This window comes from Urocitellus parryii, chromosome 4 (assembly GCF_045843805.1).
Source record: "Urocitellus parryii isolate mUroPar1 chromosome 4, mUroPar1.hap1, whole genome shotgun sequence".
In the NCBI taxonomy this organism is placed as follows: Eukaryota; Metazoa; Chordata; class Mammalia; order Rodentia; family Sciuridae; genus Urocitellus; species Urocitellus parryii.
Genome location: NC_135534.1, coordinates 201,113,256 through 201,131,064, shown reverse-complemented (window position 1 = coordinate 201,131,064; position 17,809 = coordinate 201,113,256). Strand labels below are relative to the sequence as shown.

General features: G+C 39.5%; 1 protein-coding gene across 1 annotated transcript in view; it reads left to right on the top strand.

Moving 5' to 3' along the window:
* Psmb7 (proteasome 20S subunit beta 7) overlaps nt 1–17,809 on the top strand; it is a 53,730-nt gene that overhangs the window by 23,491 nt on the left and 12,430 nt on the right. Inside the window, exon 6 of the mRNA XM_026386373.2 lies at nt 3,041–3,099. Within this exon, the coding sequence (XP_026242158.1) occupies nt 3,041–3,099 (59 nt within the window). The remainder of the gene's footprint in view (nt 1–3,040; nt 3,100–17,809) is intronic.

Below are 17,809 nucleotides of genomic sequence, written 5' to 3'. Positions count from 1 at the left end.
TATTACAAATAGTTTGTGGGGAAAATGGGATGTAATATTTTAATGTTTTGTAGGTTGCATGTCTGTTGATTGATTGTATTTGGTCTGGGTATTGGACCAATATCTAGGAAATGTGAATAAAATTATTAGAGAATTCTGGTCCCATTGTGTTTGCTGCCTCCTCCTCTTCGTTGTTCCTTTCCCCTTGCCTTCTGTATTGCATTGTCTTGGAATTACCTGAGCACTTGCATCTCATTCTTGAACTGCTTTGGGCATCACGGTGTTTGTGAGTTCCCAGCCCAGTTTTCTCCACAGCAGACGCACTTAGTTTCCCAGATGCCTGTTGATGGTGGCGGCCATCGCCTAGTACTTCTGTGTATTTCTAAAAAGGGGGCGCCAGAGTCCTCCTTTCCTAAAAAGCTAGGCACAGGAGCTCATTTGTAAGTGATTTAGAGATTATCTTGAATGTTGAGTATTCCTTTCTTTTCAGGTTTTTTTTTTTTTTTTTGGAGTGGGTTCACTTTTAGGAAGTTTCTGCTTTCCTGAAAATTTCTCAATACTGTGTGTGTGTGTTTGGGGGTCAAGATGTAAACAGGGGAAGCCAGAATGCATTGTAGCAATAACCTGGTGTCCTTCCTGTGTTCACCTACTCTGTCAACTGTTAAAACTTGTCTTTGATACTGTGGAGTGGCTCCCTACACTGGGTAGACCTGCTTTGTTCCAAGAGTCTGGGGACTTCAGTATGTCATTTCCACTTCGAGAAGTTTTGTCTGAGGTGTTGTTTCTAAGCAGGATAAAAATGTTTCTGACAAAGGACAAATTATTTTGTTGAAATGGAAATATTTTTTCTTTTCTTTATGAATGAAACTGAGCAAAGGAATATATATATATATATATATATCTAGGAAAAAGAACAGAATCAGGGTTTTTATTGTGGAAGTGACAAAAGAAAGGAGAAAACCTAGCCAGTTAAGTGTTAAGGAAAAATGTCTTTAGATGAGCTTGGTTTTCTCCTTCACAGTAATTTCTTATAATTCTCCACAAAGTTGTTAGCAGATACCTGGCTTTGGATTTCTGGGCTCTGGTTCCTTCACCCTTTGGCCTCTGGGATAATCTTGGGCCTCCTAGGAAAAGGCAAGCCTGCTGTTGGCTACTGTGCAGGAATGAATATTTTGTATCTAAAAGTATTTTTTTCCCTTCTGAGATTTCCTTATTCTCAGTTTTCTTGTTCTTCCTGTCAACTATTCTTTGTTTTATTTTATTTTATTTTTTGAACTAGTGAGACTGAGACTGATTCTCATCTGTGCTTTAAAGCAGAAACTTAGGTTACTTTTTCCTCTCGACCTCTAAATCTCAGAGTGACTGGTGACTTACCAAACATTGGTAGGATTTGATCCCAGTTCTTCATCTTCAAGGACATATTTACTTTGAAATTCACTGGTTAGGTTTGGGTACATTTTCTCTGTATATGTTCTGGTTCTATGTTTAATTTTTTTTCCCCTTTCCAAAGGGCTTCTAATGTCTCTTTAGATTAGAAGACCACTTTAGGTTTTTTTTTTTTTTTTTTCTTAAGGAGAAAAAGATTTTGAGAGGGGAGAATGGGGTTTGCCTTTTGTACCCAAAGCCTAAATGAATAGTCATTGCTTGTAATGCTGGCCTCCGCTTGCCGCTTCCTACGGCTCGAGACGTGATGTATCCAGTGCTGGGGAGGTAATGATCCTCAACCGCAGCAATATTCCATAACAGGAGTATCTGTCATATTCATCGGGATTACCATGTTCATTGATTTGTGTCTGTAAATCTGCTGTTTCTACCCTTTAAATTTGATCTATAATTGGACCTCCTTAAATGGTTCAGATAAGGTAGTCTGTATTTTCTCAATGCAGTGTTGCTGTCAGCTTCTCCTTTTTCATTATACATTCAGCAGACTTGATAAAATCAGCAGGACACCTCATTTGAAACTGTTTAATCGCTGCCTCTTTCCTTTGCTAAACCATTGAGGTGGTCAAGCGATGTACACAAATCATTTTAAATAGAAAATATGGTTTTCTCTGTGACCCAGCTAAATAGATAGTGTTATGCAAAACAAGTTAAAAAGTAATAAATGCCAAAAAAATCTTCTAATTGGAGTAAAAAATTGTGGGCAACTCTATCCTCTCTCCAAAAGTAGAGTATCCTGAAATATTGCTGGGACCCTGTACAGACAAGATGATGATTTTCTAAAGATTCTCTGGTTTCTGAACAAAGCAAGTTTACATTTTCAAATAGTGCCGAGCTGCCTTTTGCATTCGTTCAAAGGGAATCCGTACTTATTTGAAATGCCTTTACATCCTACTTTGGTAGGGATAAATTTGCTATCTGTTAATATCTATGCAGTGTAACCTTTCAGCCATTTGCTATTGTAATAGTAAATTTTTGTTTCTTTGTCTGTCATTTTGTCTACTCAGCTGTTACTCTTCAAAGTACAAACTAAAAATAATAGCTCCAAATAAATGCCACATAATAAAGTGTTTTACAGTTGTAGCTGGAATAACCTGGTGGCTGCAGCTTGCAGTCCTATTACCATTGCTGGTGCGGTAGTTTCTTCCCTGCATGTCAAGGTGACTCTACCAGGGCCAGCTCATTAAAACAATGTATTCTTTCTAACTGCCTTGGTATTTAGCACTGTACCCAGCAGCCCGCCGGGCCACAATATGGAGCACAGCTTCACAGCATAGGATATCTGAAATTGTGTGGCATTTACTTTTTGAAGAAATACAAATTCTCCATAACCTCATTTTCATGCTTCAGCATTTTATTGTGAATAATTTACAATTAAATCCATCAGTAGTAGAAGTAGGCCCAGTTGCAGATTTATCCAAGTTAGTGGTAAGTGTGACTCCAGGTGTTTTGAAGAGCACTCTTTTTGACCCTGTCGATGTGGCCCTATAGGATTGATATTTACACTGTATTTGAATGTGATACTGGGCCTGTTTTGCTTTTTTTGCTGTCCTGAGGTAAACTTGATATGGAGCAGTTGGGAGTTGGCAAAGTACACTAAAAATACATCTTTTTCTTACAGGTTCTGGCTCCTTGGCAGCAATGGCTGTGTTTGAAGATAAGTTTAGGCCAGATATGGAGGTATGTAAGTCCCTGCAGTTTTATTCTTTCAAATATTTTTCTGGTTGTGTTGAACATTTACAAATTGATTGTCAGTTCCTCCAGAGCTTGTATAACCCTGTTGTTAGTTACAGTGCTCTTTGGTATGGATGGAGGGAATATTTGCTGAGGAGACTGGCTACTCAGGAAGGCATCTTTTTGTAGCAGCCCTGTCATGCTGTCCCTTGGACTTAGGAGCCAGCACTGTTGAGCAGTTTGCTCTGGGCTTCGGGCTGTTTAGAACTCTTCTTGGCTGTAGATGCTGCTGCAGTGTGGAGTGTTTTCTTGTATACTAAGATTTCTGTGTCATGATAGCTCAAAGTGACAGATTTTTCTGTTCTTTCTAAGAATAGAGCAACTGTGTACATCTTTACATGTCATGCAGACCTGACCTGAAAATGGGCCATTTTCAAAATCCCTATAGATTGTTCAGCATCTGGCAGAAGAAATGAGACAAGATCATGTGTGTGCTGAGTCTTCTCAGGGTATAGTGGCTCTAGTGTCTAAAATATATTTATGAGATTCTTTTACTATGTTTTCTTTGGTGGTGGGGAAGGAGGTATCTGTGAATGATATTCTATATATGTGTGCTTTAATGATAGATGTGCCTCTTCATTAAGCACCCCCCGCCCCATGGAAAATAGGTCCTCCAATAACAAATCCACAGATCTTCCATTGCCTCTTTCAGAGGAGGGTTCAGTCTGCTTGGATGCTCAAGGTACCACATTGTACTACATTATTTCTCTACTGTGTATCATCTGTGCCACTAAACCAGCATGTAGGCACTTAAGTCCTGGCGGCAGCCTTCATCCTCTGCTTTTGGTTTTGGGATGGTTAATTTTTTATTAGTAAAAATAGGCAGTTTATGAGTGGTTTACCCCATTTCTTAATATATTTGTTTCTGTTATTTATGACTTCACAGTATTTTGGTTTGGGAACCAAAGAATTTGATGAAATTACTCTTTGATAGTGCTTTATGCCTAGTCATCTTGGGGAAGATCACATATTAAGGATATTTTGTTCTTTCACCATCTCATCATCATTGGAGCTCTGAAGCTCTTTCTGCCTTTGGGTGTGGCTCAAGCCAGAGAAAGCAGGTAGTAGATGATGACCAGCCAGGGCAGGGAGTTTCTACCAGAAATCACTATGCCCTTGGTACATGAGGACTGCACAAGTACGACACTCTGTCAGTGGGCTGGATGTCTGTCCTTTCCTAGACATCTGTAGGAAATTAAACATAGAAACTGAAAGCAATAGTGTCTTGCTGCAATTAATAATAAACAGGGCCAGGTATAAAACTATAAATAAAATTAGTTTCATTTCTCAGTGTTAAAATGTATTCCCATATCAGCATTATTTTCCATTTGGGATTCTTAAATATGTGAGGAAAAGTAATACATATCAGAGGTCACTTGGGGGAAAAAAAGGTTTCCCAAGCTTCTGACTAGAGGCGAGGAGTTTTAATGTCAAGTCCTTCTTTAAACCACACTGATTAATCTTTTTAAATTCTCTTGAAAATTTTGTCTGTTTCCAGTAGATTGGGACCTCCATATGTTAAAGAAAAATAAGAATTGCAGGAGAAGTTGAAATATGAGGTATATTAAAAGATACTTAACTCTGCTAAAGTAATTGTACACTAGTTAGAGTTTTGGTTTGAAATGGTCCAAATACCATGAATTTAATATTAATGTGATTTGGGGGAGGAAATGGATATGTCAGCATCCTCTCAGTGGAACTTCCAATGTTTCTTAAAGTAATTATATCTGTAACTCAACACTTAATGTTCTGTACTACCTATGAGACCTTGAAACCTGATGAATCAGTTCCCATTTCAGATTGATTATGTAAATTTACAGTTTCTGTTGTTGTAATATGAGGCACATTGAAAATCAGTGAAGGTCACTATCAAGCATGAGATAGTACCTGCTTCTCCCATTTAAAAGGAGACAAAAGGCAAAGTCGAGTATAACAACTGTCAACTGTCAGTTCGGGACACTTTAAAGATATTTAAATTCATGTTAACAGGGACCCCTTCCCCTGCCTGGACCCCTCCCCCCCAGGGGAAAGCCAGGCTAACATTGCTGGCCAGACTGCTCTCTCATAGTGAGTGTGAGGTGAGGCTGTGTCAGTGGAAAGCTGAGGCTGCTATGAAGTTGGGAGGACATTGTGCCAGGGACTTCTTTGTTGTGAAAGAGAGCTTGACTGCAGTGTCATTTCTGCAGCATTTGCATAGAACACATAAAAAGAAGATGGGTTGGTTTTAAATTTCTAAACCTTTTGTTTTCCTTCTTTGGGTTACAGGAAGCCTCATAACTTTTCTTTTTTGCCTAAATAGAGACTGTAGGGTGGGGTGACCCTTTTAGCTTGTGAAAGAACTCTAGATATGTCACAATCAGAAAGAAACCCAGGAGAGCACGCTGCTCCCTCTCATGTCCCTCTTGGTTTGCTGGGACAGCAGCTCTGCCTAGGCAGAGAATGGTATTAACAGAGGCTACTTTTGGGCTGTTGTAATTTTACATTGTTTGTCCAACACTAAATTTTAGGGCCAGACTAAGCCAAGAAACTTTTATTGTTTAAAACAAATAATAAGAGGAAGCCCAAAGTCTTTTTTTTTTTTTTTTTTTTTTAATCTTCAAACCTATGTATTGGATAGTGCTGGGCTGGGACTAGCAGATCTATGGAATGAGAATGACTGTGGTATTTATGGAGTGAAGATTCTACCCTGCTCAAAAGCCTTTAGTGTTTCCTCATTGTCTGTAGCTGCTCCGTTCAATATGGTAGCCACTCTCCGCATGTGGCTGTTTAGTACTTGAAATTTGACTGGTCAGTTGGAGGAAGGTCTATAGGTAGAAAAACACCACAAGATCTCAGAAATTTAGCATAAACACTCTTTAGTATCTCAATAATTTTTATATTGGCCTCGGGTGTAGTGCAACTAGGAGAGAGCTTTCCTAGCATGGATTTGAGCCTCAGCACCACACACAAAATTTATATTCATCACATGTTCGAGTGATCAGTTAAATAAAAACATGAATAAAGCTAATTCCCTTTTTTTTTTTTTAGTTGTAGATGGACACAATACCTTATTTATTTTTATGTGGTACTGAGGATGGAACCCAGTACCTCACACATGCTAGGCAAGTACTCTGCCATTGAGCTGCCACTTAGCTACAGCTGCAGCCCCTTCGCATGTCTTTGCTTAAAATGTGACTACCAGAAAATTTATCTAGCAGGGCTAATCTAATTGTCTCTTGAACTTGTCATTGTCATACACCTCATTTTTTTTCTGCCATATTTTGGTGCCATCAGTACTTTAGCCTTGAGAATATTCTTTAAATGAACTTACTTTAAAAAAAATGGAGGTATAATTTATGTATTATAAAATTATAAAATGCACAGGGCTATGAATTTTGGCAATTGTAATCAGAAGTAACTGTCATTCAAATCAAGACACTGAACATTTCCTTTACCTCCAAGTACCCTTCCTAGTCAGTCCCTTCCTACTCTTTCTTATAGCCACTTCAGTTCTTCTTAAATTTATTTTATTATTAAAAAAAATTTTTAGTTGTAGATGGACACAATACCTTTATTTATTTATTTTTATGTGGTGCTGAGGATTGAACCCAGTGCCTCACACATTAGGCAAGTGCTTTACCACTGAGCCACAACCCCAGCCCCTTAAATTTATTTTTAAGTATAGTTTATATCTATGAAATCCTGGGTATGGTACGCTGGTTATAGTTTTCTCCAAGACACATGAAAACAGGTGCATACTGACAATAGAAACAGGAATGTGTTCTGGTATCACCATCATGTGTAAGTACAGGGGGGATGAATATTAAGCTCCGGGGACTGTGGTTCTACCTCAAGACATTCCTGTCTGCTCCCTGTTCTTGAAACAGTGTATTCTTACTTGCTGCTGACTCCTTCTCACTGCTGGTGTCTGCCAGCTAGGGGCTTCCTCATTTATATGTGTCCCTGTGCTCTATTGGACACACCCTGTTCCTTTGTTTGGTGGCTCTTTTTAGAGGCACCTTCCCTGCTTGCCAATGACAGCAGGAGCTTCTTGAGGGTAGGGGCCATGGAATCATCCCCGTTCTCGAGCTCCTGGTGTTCAGTACGTGCTTGCCGAGTCGAGACAGTATAACTGAGCTAAAGCAAAACTGTCTGGGAAATGGAGGGACTTCCTCCTTCCCATCTGGAAAGTGCTGTGAAGTAACAGAGGAGGATAACTAATACTCTTAAATAGTGTACAGTATTGGGGCAGAGTCAGCAAAGCAGACACCCCATTAAGTGCGTGAGTGAAAGAAGATGGAGCAGGGGGGCAGATGCGCATTGGGAGGGTACAGGCCAGAAAAGCTGGACTGGTAACAGCCCAGCCAGGATTCTTAAATGCCCAGCATGAACCTCTGCTATTTCAGGGCACCTTAGCCAAGGACCTGCTTCAAATGAAACCCTTGGTTCAAAGTTTCCTGCCGAATAACCAGTGAGTTCAAGGAGTATGAAAGGTCTTTAAAAATTCTCACCCATTTGTGACCCAAGTGCTGCCTTAAGTGGTCTTGTAATTTTCATTTTCTTGCTGTTAGCCTGGAAGTTCATGAACAGGGACTGTGATTATTCATTTGTTTCCTTACACCTAGCGTGATCACTGGTACCAAGTGGGTATTCAGCCAGTATCTGTCGATGGGTAGATGAAGAAGGGCCAAAAGCAACCTTACCTTGGGGTTCTCACTGAATTCATCATTCTTTGAACGTTTAGTGCTCATAGTTCTCAGCTGTGTTGGAAATGAAGCCTCATGAACTTGTATTTCTTCTGGATGATAGGTCTCACACTTTATTTTATTAGTAAAAGGTGTTTATTCAGACATCATACCAATGTATCAGAATAGTGGATTTTGAAATATGTGAGTTGACCTGATTATGAGGGTCATTTGTTTGAGTAGTGTTTTATGATGATAAATTGCATGGAGCTGTTTGTTCTCCCAGCTTTTCTGTTAAGGTTGGTGTAAAGTGAGTACCTGGTGCTGGTTTTACCCATAGGGTTGTGGGGCAGGAATGCTGGTGCCAACTGCCCTGAGGCCTTTTCAATCCATTTCCCAGATACCCTTGAGGAATTTGACTATGGTATCTGGATGTTAGTTTGGTGGTGGTTTGTATCGTGAAAGTTGCTGAAATAAAATACAGATTTATTTTAGAGTGGGGAGCAAATTAAGGAAATGAATCAGATAACTTAGTTTTCTTTCCATTTCATTTCTTTGTAAGAAGAAATGTTTTCATTTGGCCTAGTGAGAGATTTAAACTCCTGAAGATTACAATTCATTAAAATGGGTAGAAGATTAATATTTAGTCTGTCAAGATCAATACTGTCCCCTTTTTGCACTAATTGTCAGAATATCGTGTGAGGGCCGCCGAAGGGTAGTGGTGTGCGGCAGGACCCTCACATCACAGGGAGATGATTCAAAGGCAAACTGTCCTGCACCCTCTGGTATCGACTTGCAAATTAGCATCTGGAATCTAATTAAACAAGCTTAATGAAAGTAGCAGCTGAATGCTGCTGGAAAAGACAATCAGCTTCCCCCCTCTCTGATACATATTCTGTACTATTGAAGTTGGTCACCAAACACATCGTGTGAGCACAGTTAAAAAAAATTAGCATTTATTTGAAGAATAGAAACTGTTTTTCATTCTGTTATGCATTTGGCATGCTCTGGAGTCCCATGAGAGCCATGCCACAGCAGATAGTGCACAATATTTATAAATCCATGACAGGCAATAATAGCAACTTGAAAAATTCTTTTGCTAGAATCTCAAGTTGAGAGCTGCCAAAAGCTGAGAGGATCAGATCTGCAGTGGCAGCTGCTGTGCCCTACAGTTAGAATTCTAGACTTTGAAGATGCTCAACTTAAAGAAATGAAGACTGCAGGCTTAGCCAATTTTTGCAGGTTTCTAGAGCTCTGGCTCTCTGCCTTTTGAAGATGACTTGCTGAAGCTTCTCCTCTGCCTGAGGCATGCTAACACCAGCAGGATCTTTTTCCCCAGTCTTAGTGTGTCTTCAGTTTTAAGTAGCACATGCTTAGTCAGTGCCAACTGTGATGGTCCTTTCTCTGTGCAGCACTGGGGGGTGACTCTTACCCTATACCCTTCAGAGGGAAGCTAAGAAGATAGATGGTGACGTATACAAGTGCCACTTCAGCCATCTGATTTATGGAGTCGTATTTCATCACTCGGCCAGAGATGGCCTCTAGAGAAGCCCTTGTAGATTGCTAAAGATGTGAGCAGCTCTTGCCCTAAAGGCTTGTGGTTACCTCACAAACGTGATGCCAAACACCTGGCTACTGAGAGGAAACGGAATTAATCTGTCAATTGTAGGCAGCTATAGATCCACTTTAAATAATGAAAGACTTGATACCAATATGTTGTTCTGACAGCAGATTTTAGAAGTAACTGTGTATGCTTTTCTTTAAGTCCAATAAAAGACACCAAAGTTGCAGATTCTTTTGTGCTTTGCAGGTGGATAGTAGTGTGAGAGATCTGCATTATTTTGACTTCAAAAAAAAAAGGACTGTGTTTAGTTTGGCACATGGGATGGTTCCCGAGGAAAGCATAGAACATGAGTTCAATATAGTCAGATGGAAAGGGGCTAAGCGTTTAGGCCCTGGAGGATTGGGCTGTGAGCCTCTTTCCACTATATTCAATGTGTGACTTGGGCAAGTGGCAGGGAGGTCCTCATCTGTGAGATGGGAGATTCAGAGACCTACCTACAAGTTGCTTCGAGGAATAGGTGTGGGTGTAAAACACCTTCTTTGGTGGAGCACACAAAATTGGCTCTAAAATATGGCAGCTGCTTTTATTTTCTAGTTATTTAATAGTAGTATACAAAACGTCACATAGCAACTACTAACATGATTATTTGTGCTGGCATCAGGCTTGGTGATTGGTAGCACCTGCTTAACATATAACACAGACCATGAAAGTACTTGTCCTATTGTGAGAGGGAGGTATGGAAAGCACTATCATAGTAGTCAGTGTTTACATCTTGTCAGGCTCTGTTCTAAGAGCTTTTTCTCCATTACTCATTTGCTTTTTAAAAATTCTTGTGAAGTCAGTACTTTGTTATCCCCATTTTAAAGAAAAGAAAACTGGGGTATAGGGAGGTCAAAAAACTTGCCTGAGGTTACTGAGCTGGTCAAGGGATGGAATTGGAATTTGAACCCTGATCAGCCTGACTTGGGAGTCCTCTGAGAAAATTTGACCACTAAAAGGCTTCTGTGACTTTTTACTAGGTCTGTGTATAATTCTTTGACAACAGAATGGGGAAGACATCTTAGTCCAGAATAACAGAGGCGTGGGTAGCTTAGGCTTTTCCTTTTCTCTGACGAGGTCTTGGGAAAACCTGCTAAGTGTCATAGGAGGTATGGAAATATCTTGAGTGAGCTTGGTGATGTGAAGGATCCTAGGAACAGAAAGGTGCAAGGAAGTCAGAGGGGGGTAGGGGAGATTGGAAACCTAAACAGAGATACAGATTGGTAAACGTAAATAGGTCATTTGGCTATGGAAGATCCCTTTTCCCCCCCGTCTGAATTCTAGGACCCCCCCCCATCTTTTACCTGTTCTCTGCCACAAATATTCTGTGAAAGCCCCCCACCCAGGGTTCACATATTATCTACAAGAGCCGTTTTTCTCTAGAAGCTGATGTACAGATTGGTATAGCCCTTTTCACATTTAGTAATGAGACCAAGAAGTCTTTAACTACTGGTGAGTGGCATTTGTCCACTTGAGGGAAATCATGAATAACTTGAAGAAAAATAAAGAAAAAAATAAGCAAGACTATCATATTTGAATAATGAGGTGCTCTTTTTTTCCCAACTGCCAAAACTTTTTAATCTTCGTCAACAATTGTTCTGTCCTCCGTCTTATTTAGGTTGCATCTGTGGACTCTGAGCTCAGGAGCCCTGACAAGCGGCATATGAATTCTGTATTCATTAGTGATCTTGATCCAAATGCCTCTGTCCCTGCCACGGGGGCTCAGGTGTGGAAGCTGCTGGCTAATCCCACCAGCTGACATTTGGAGGTTTAATGACTCCATAGGAAGGTGACCACTTGCTGGGAGGTTTGCTGGCGGAACCCACACAGCAGACAATGGAGATCAAGGAAGACGATCAGTGTTTAGCCGAAGCACCTTCCTGTGCAACTTGAACCCCGTTGGCATCAAACACAGAGTTTTAAGTAAATGCAAAAATTAAAAAAACGTGACCTTCGACAACTACTATAAACAGTGATTTTCCTCTGTCTGTTGATGATGCTTAAGACTCTTGTAGCACTGTAATATGTGTTAGCTTAATTAGCTGAATTTGTCTTACTTTTCCAGATTTTCAAATTTATGGTTATGTTTGTCTTGTAGTTACCTCGTCTTAGGTGTCTTGTATGTCTGGGGAAAATTGTATAGTTAGAAAATTCTTTTTAAAAATTTTATTAAATTTTTAAAAATTCTTTTAAAAAATTTTATTAAAAATGCCTTCAGGGAATTAGGCTAACATTTTTGTTTATTATGCTCACTTTCTTTTAAAAAATTACTATTAGAATGCAGGTTTATGATTGACTTGTGACTTGTCATTAGATGTTTTGACTGTTTTTAGGTTCTCTAGTCTAAGTTGGATGCCTTATTATTATTTGGTAACAGCTTCATTGATAAATAGTTCATGCCCATACAGTTTACCTGTTTAAGTGTACAAATCAGTGATTTTTAGTATACTTAAACTACAATTTCATCAACTTCAAAAAACGAACTCAAGCCTATTAGCTGTCACCCCCTGTTTCCCCCCCAACCCACCCAGCCCTAGGCAACAGCTAATCTACTTTCTCTCTTTATGGTCTTGTCTATCCTGAACACATATGTGCTTGAAGCCGTACATGTGATGATTTCTTTCATCTATCACAATTTTCATAATAATTAATTCATGTTGTAGCATATATTTTGATGACTGAATAGTATTCTACCATGTGGACATCAGATTTTAGGTATCCACTCATTAGTTGATGGACATTGGATTGTTTCACCTTTTTGACTGTATTTATAATGCCATTACTGTGAACATTTACGTAGAAGTTTTTGGTGGATGTATGTTGTGATTTCTCTTGGCAGTATACCTAGGAACTGGATTACTGGGTCATAGGGTGACCTTTTGTGGAAGAGCCAGACCTTTCCATAGTGTCCCCCCACTACCAGTATATGAGGCTCTGATATCTGCACATCCTTGTCCACATTTTGATTACAGTCATCCTGGTGACTGAACTGGTATCATGGTAGTTTTAATGGATCCCTTATTGCTTAAGAACTAGTGCAACAGTGGAAGTGTTTAGATAAATCAATTCAAACACAGGAAATGTTTCTTATGCACCCTGGATTTGCGTAGTAATTGGGTTGATTGTGCATATATTGAAAGGTCCCTTTTGGAGGCTCTATATGAGGGTGTTCCTGCCATTTTTTTTTTGGTCGTAATTCCTGACTATTGGCTCTCCTTGATACCTGAAGCATTAGATGTAGTGAATTGTGTCTTTATTTTTGGACCCAAAGATGTGATTTTCCTCAATTGTTTTCTCTTTGGTTTTATTTAACATAAAACATTAGCTTTTTGAGAAATCAGAACCTTAAGATACAGTCCCCCAGGGCCCCCATGTGGAATTATTTTTAGTAGTGATTTCTAAAGACGTTAACCAGTTAATTTTAGAAATGAACAGATTTCTGTGGTTCAGTGGGTAGAGTTAGAAGATGATGAGAAAAACTGTCAGTGGTAAAGCCTTGCATCAGAATCAGATCCCCTAAGTTGTTCCTCTTTTAAAGTGAACTCATTCTCTTGAACTGGAATCCACTTGGCAGCTACTTTGGAGAGGCAGAGGAAGGATAAGGTTACTCTGTTGGATCTTGTTCCATTTGCATTTTGTGGGATTGTAGAGGGCAAAGTTTTCTTTGGTCTTTCACCTGATGATTCAAGACTGGCTCTGCTTTCTTCCATACAGTGATTGGATTTCAGAAGTGATTACTTCTCTTCCTTTGATTCTCTGAGATGTTAGTCTCCCTTGACTTAGAAGTGGCCACTTAAATGTTAGTCCTCTGGCCAAGGCCCTGTCTTCTTTATCTCTGTTTTTTCCAGAGCCCCAGTTAATGGTGGTGGATGGTTTTCATTTCCACTCTTGCTGTTATATTTTGCTATTGATAAAAGGTAAAGTTGAAAGTGGGATATTTCAGGGAATAGGTGAAGGAAATTTTGTGAAATGTGTCTTATTCTTTTGTCCTTAGTCTCAGGAAGTAAAAGGGTAAATGGTGGTGGTGGTGGTGGGGCTGAGGAGGAAAGTATGGTTTACCAAAGTCTCCTTTTGAACCAGACCTCTGGAATTCTAGAATCAGTAAACCTTGAGAAAGTGACCCTTTATAAATTTTTTGAACATATCTTTTCTGATTTTTTGAAGAATAATGAAAGGATAGTTGCAAATAATATACTGGCAAAGTTATTGATTTAAAAAAAAATTTTTTTAGTTGTAGTCAGACACAAATATCTTTATTTTATTTGTTTTTATGTGGTGCTGAGGATTGAATCCAGTGCCTCACACATGCTAGATGAGCACTCTTACCACTGAGCCATAATCCCAGCCCAAGTTACTGATTTTTTAAAAAAAATTTTCTGCTCAAATTATTTCTGTTCTAAACCTTTTCATGTCTTTTGTCCTGTTCTGTAAACACTGAATTTCATGTTCTCATATAACCAACATGAACTCCATTCATCCGCAGATACTTACCTGGTATCAGGTGAATGCAGTCTACTTCACTTGGTGCTGCAGTAGGGCTGTTATTATAAGAGGTCCTCCTGAAGTTTTCTGCAAAGATATTAGCAAAGCAAGATGAAAAGAAAGAATATTTCTCTCTGTAGAAGATAGGTAATTATTTATGATGCATTTCTTTGGAGCCAGGTGTCCCATTAGAAATGTTTTTGCTTTACATATTTCTCCTGTGTGTAGGGCATACCATATAGGAGATATTTCATAAAGTGTGGTGCTTGCTGTGCCTGTGGTGAAAATCTACCAGGGAAAATGTTAACTTTTTGGTGACCAGGGACTGTTTAGTCAGTCTAGAGCTAGATTCAGGGATAGTGCTGAGTGGAATGTATGTTTTGTAACTTCCAAGTGTATAGTTGGAATTCAAAGGAAGATATTGGTAGTAAAATATTCAGCATCATGATATCAAGAAATGAACTTCTTTACTTTTTTTTTCCACCAAATCAAATTGCCTCTGCCAAGTTGGGTCTCAGTTACATAACTTAAGGCACTAAAAATGCTTTCTTTATCTGGTACTTTCTTTTTCTGGTACTTAGCCACGATTTGGGATATCAGAGCTCCTTGGGAAAAGATACGAAAGAAAGTCTTTTATTATTCATTGATTTCCTTCCATTTTAGAAATCTATTTTATAAAAATTTTGAATCATAGCCATTTATTGAACAGTGGCTTTCAGGAGAAGAGGGGACCCCTATGAAATTTATTGTCAAAGTGAGTCTCTGTGCCACAAATCCAAGAGGTTATCTGTGGTTAGAGGCTTGCAAGCTTTTGAACAATGGATTTCCACTTGGCCTGCATATTGGTTGGAGAAATACAAGAAATGAAATATAGGACTGAGTGTTACTGGATGGTAGCTTAGAATCTTATAAGTTTTGTCTTGGCAGGTAATTTGGCATAAATTGTTAATGTAAATCTGGGTTAGTGGTGAAGACGTTATTTTAGTAAAAAAGATAAACTGCTGATTAATTCAGCATAGAACTCAATTACAAATTGAAAGTGTCTCTGCGGGACTCCCGGGCCCTAAAGACAGCAGATGTTGAATTGATACTCCAGCATATTTCACAGTGGTATGAAATATTAACATGGTTTATTATACTTGTGTGGTGTGTGATATTGGAAAGGGGGAGGTGGTGGGCAGGTGGGTGTGCAAAGCAGCCTGACATTACACATCCACTAAAACACTGAAGTGTGATTGTGAATTTTAGGAAAGTTTTCTTTCTTTCTTTTTTTTTTTTTTCATTTAATGAAATGGCTCTGTGGAAAAATTAAGTTTAAAATAACATTTGGGTCTAAATATTTAAATGTACATGTAGGCTTACATTATACTTGCATGTTAAAATGAAAAATGGCAAATTTTATTAACGGTCATGTAAGCATTTGATGGGACCAGTAACCCCAAGAATAGGGGCCCGGAGGGCCCTACTGTTTCACCGAGTTGGTTGTCAGCTTTCATTGTCTGGAAAGTTTTAAATTGCTGCTGTACTGTTTTTTATCTTCTGATCTAAAACATTGTAATTTTAAAAATGCCTCTGTATTTCACACAGGCAGAGAAGTTTCATTTCTGTCCCCCCATATCCCCAAAAAGTGCTTCATAGTTTTCATATATCCCTATCAACTCAAGGGGGGAAAGCCAGCAAATTTCTTATATCAAAAGATTTGAATAAACAGAACTGCAAATATTTGATGGGATTGACAATTCTTAAGAGGGATGCAACTAAAGTTGGCTTAGATAGGATATTTCAAAGCCATTGCTACTCAATGACAGTTTTTTTTTTTTTAAATGAAAGCCTATATCAAGTGTAGTTTTTGCTAGCCGAAGTAAAGACAGTTCCAAAAATAGCCAAATGATTCCAAATGTTATGGTATGACTACACCCTGGATACCTTCTGCTGTTGTGAAGATTAAAAAAAAAATTAAAAAAAAATCATGCCCCTTCTTACATACAGCTTGGCAGAGGCAGGCGGTGGCAGCGGATGGCAGGTTCCCAGAATAGTGTCTGTGTTGCTCATGAGTTGCCATTTGGCTTCTCTAAGCAGCCAATGGGTCATGGTCCTTCAGAGATGCGGAAGGTGTGCTTGTGTTCCAAGCACCTGTGTCATTGCAGAAGCTCTGTGCCTGCTCATGAGACGGGATTCCCTTTCTGAGTGACATCTACAACCTAGTGGGTTGGACAGGCCCATAAACAGCTGCTAAAAGTGTGACATGAAAAATATAAGAATGTTCCATATGAGGAGGGCTATTAAAGTAAGACAGAAGCAGAATTGATGGACTCTGTCTGGGAGACTTATTTAAGAGGGTGTCAAAGAGCATGTGGTGGATTGGGGAGGTAGGCTAGCGTGTGAGGCCATGAGTTCAGTTCAGAAGAAGAAGAAAAGAGCGATTCCTTATTTGGCCTTGGGGTTTGAGGACAGTAAGACAGGAAGCCTGAAGAGAAGAGGAGACCATTCTGGATGAGGAACGTCATGCACAAAAGCATTTCAGTAGGGTAATCCTGGAAGTTTGGACAGCTGAACATATTTGGAAATAGGAAAACAAAACTCCAGACAGTATCTAAAGTTGTCTGGATGGTCATTTCTTGAGTCAGTGTGGCCTTTTAATTAGCATCCACTCTTCAGTGCGAGACACGGCCAGGGCTAGCAGCCCTGTCCCTGCGTGTGAATATTTAGTTTAGAAAGCTGCCACGTTCCATTAGAGGTGGTTGTGTTTCAGCAGTGGGTGCAGGAGCCGTGTAGACTTTTCAGATGTCCTTTGAGATTTACGTTGCAGTGTAATTGGGAGATGCTGGTACTTAGTGTGTTGTGCATGGCGGAATGTGAGATTACCTGCTGTAATGAGACCCCAGCAGCATACCTCAGGAAGGTAGTTAAAGTTTTAACCTTAACAAATAATGTTACTTGTGAGTTTCTGTGAGGTAATTTATACCACTCTCCCCTAACCCTGAAATTGTACAGAAATGAACAAAGATACGAGGTTGTGCTTAATAGATATTTTTAAATTCCACCACCTACTGGTACAGATTTTTAAAAATATTTGCACTGAGCACTGTATCCATAGAATGCAGTCACATTTGTAGTTATTGTCACCCTGTCATGACATTGGAATATAGTTCCTCTAAATTCAGAACTGTGGCAATAACATACAATAAAAGGTATAAGTACCTATTAACTTGATTTCTTGACAAATATATTGGCTTGGTTGTGAATGTTAGAGAAGGGAGTAGAGTTAGATCTGTCATGGATTTCTTGTGTACCAGGCACTGCACTAGCAGTTTCTCCTGTACATCTGCACATGGAGTACCTTGTGTAATTCACATCTGCTGAGGATCAGGTGCTAATTAAAAGGTTAGGTGCTAGGTGCAAATAAGGAAATTGGGACCTTAAAAATGTTGACTGACTTTACCACTGACATCACACAGCTCGTAATCAAAAGAAGTGGATTTGTACCCGGATCTTTCCATCTTTACTTCTTTCCATCTTTGTCCCCACACCACACTCAATATACTTAGCATACTAATCAGCCCCAGACCCTTTCTTTTGCCCTATTTAAACCTGCCCCACATCCAAACTCAATTTGTCTAAAGATTGTCTGAGCTTTGGAGCCCAGGAAAAGGTGATTAGCCAGGAGCTTCATGGAAAGATCTCAGTTAGTAGCTCCTCATGATCTCCCCCACCCCCACCTTACTTACTCTGCCTTACTTAAGTCCATCTGCTTCTACTTCCTTACAACTTAACCTTGCACAGGGCCAGACCCTCATGCTCATGCGTCTCCCATAGAGTTTCTCTCTGCATTCAGTAGTCTTGCCCCTACAGTTAACTAATCCCTTGCACTCTTTCTGCCACTCTAGAGACCAGACAGGTTTTATTT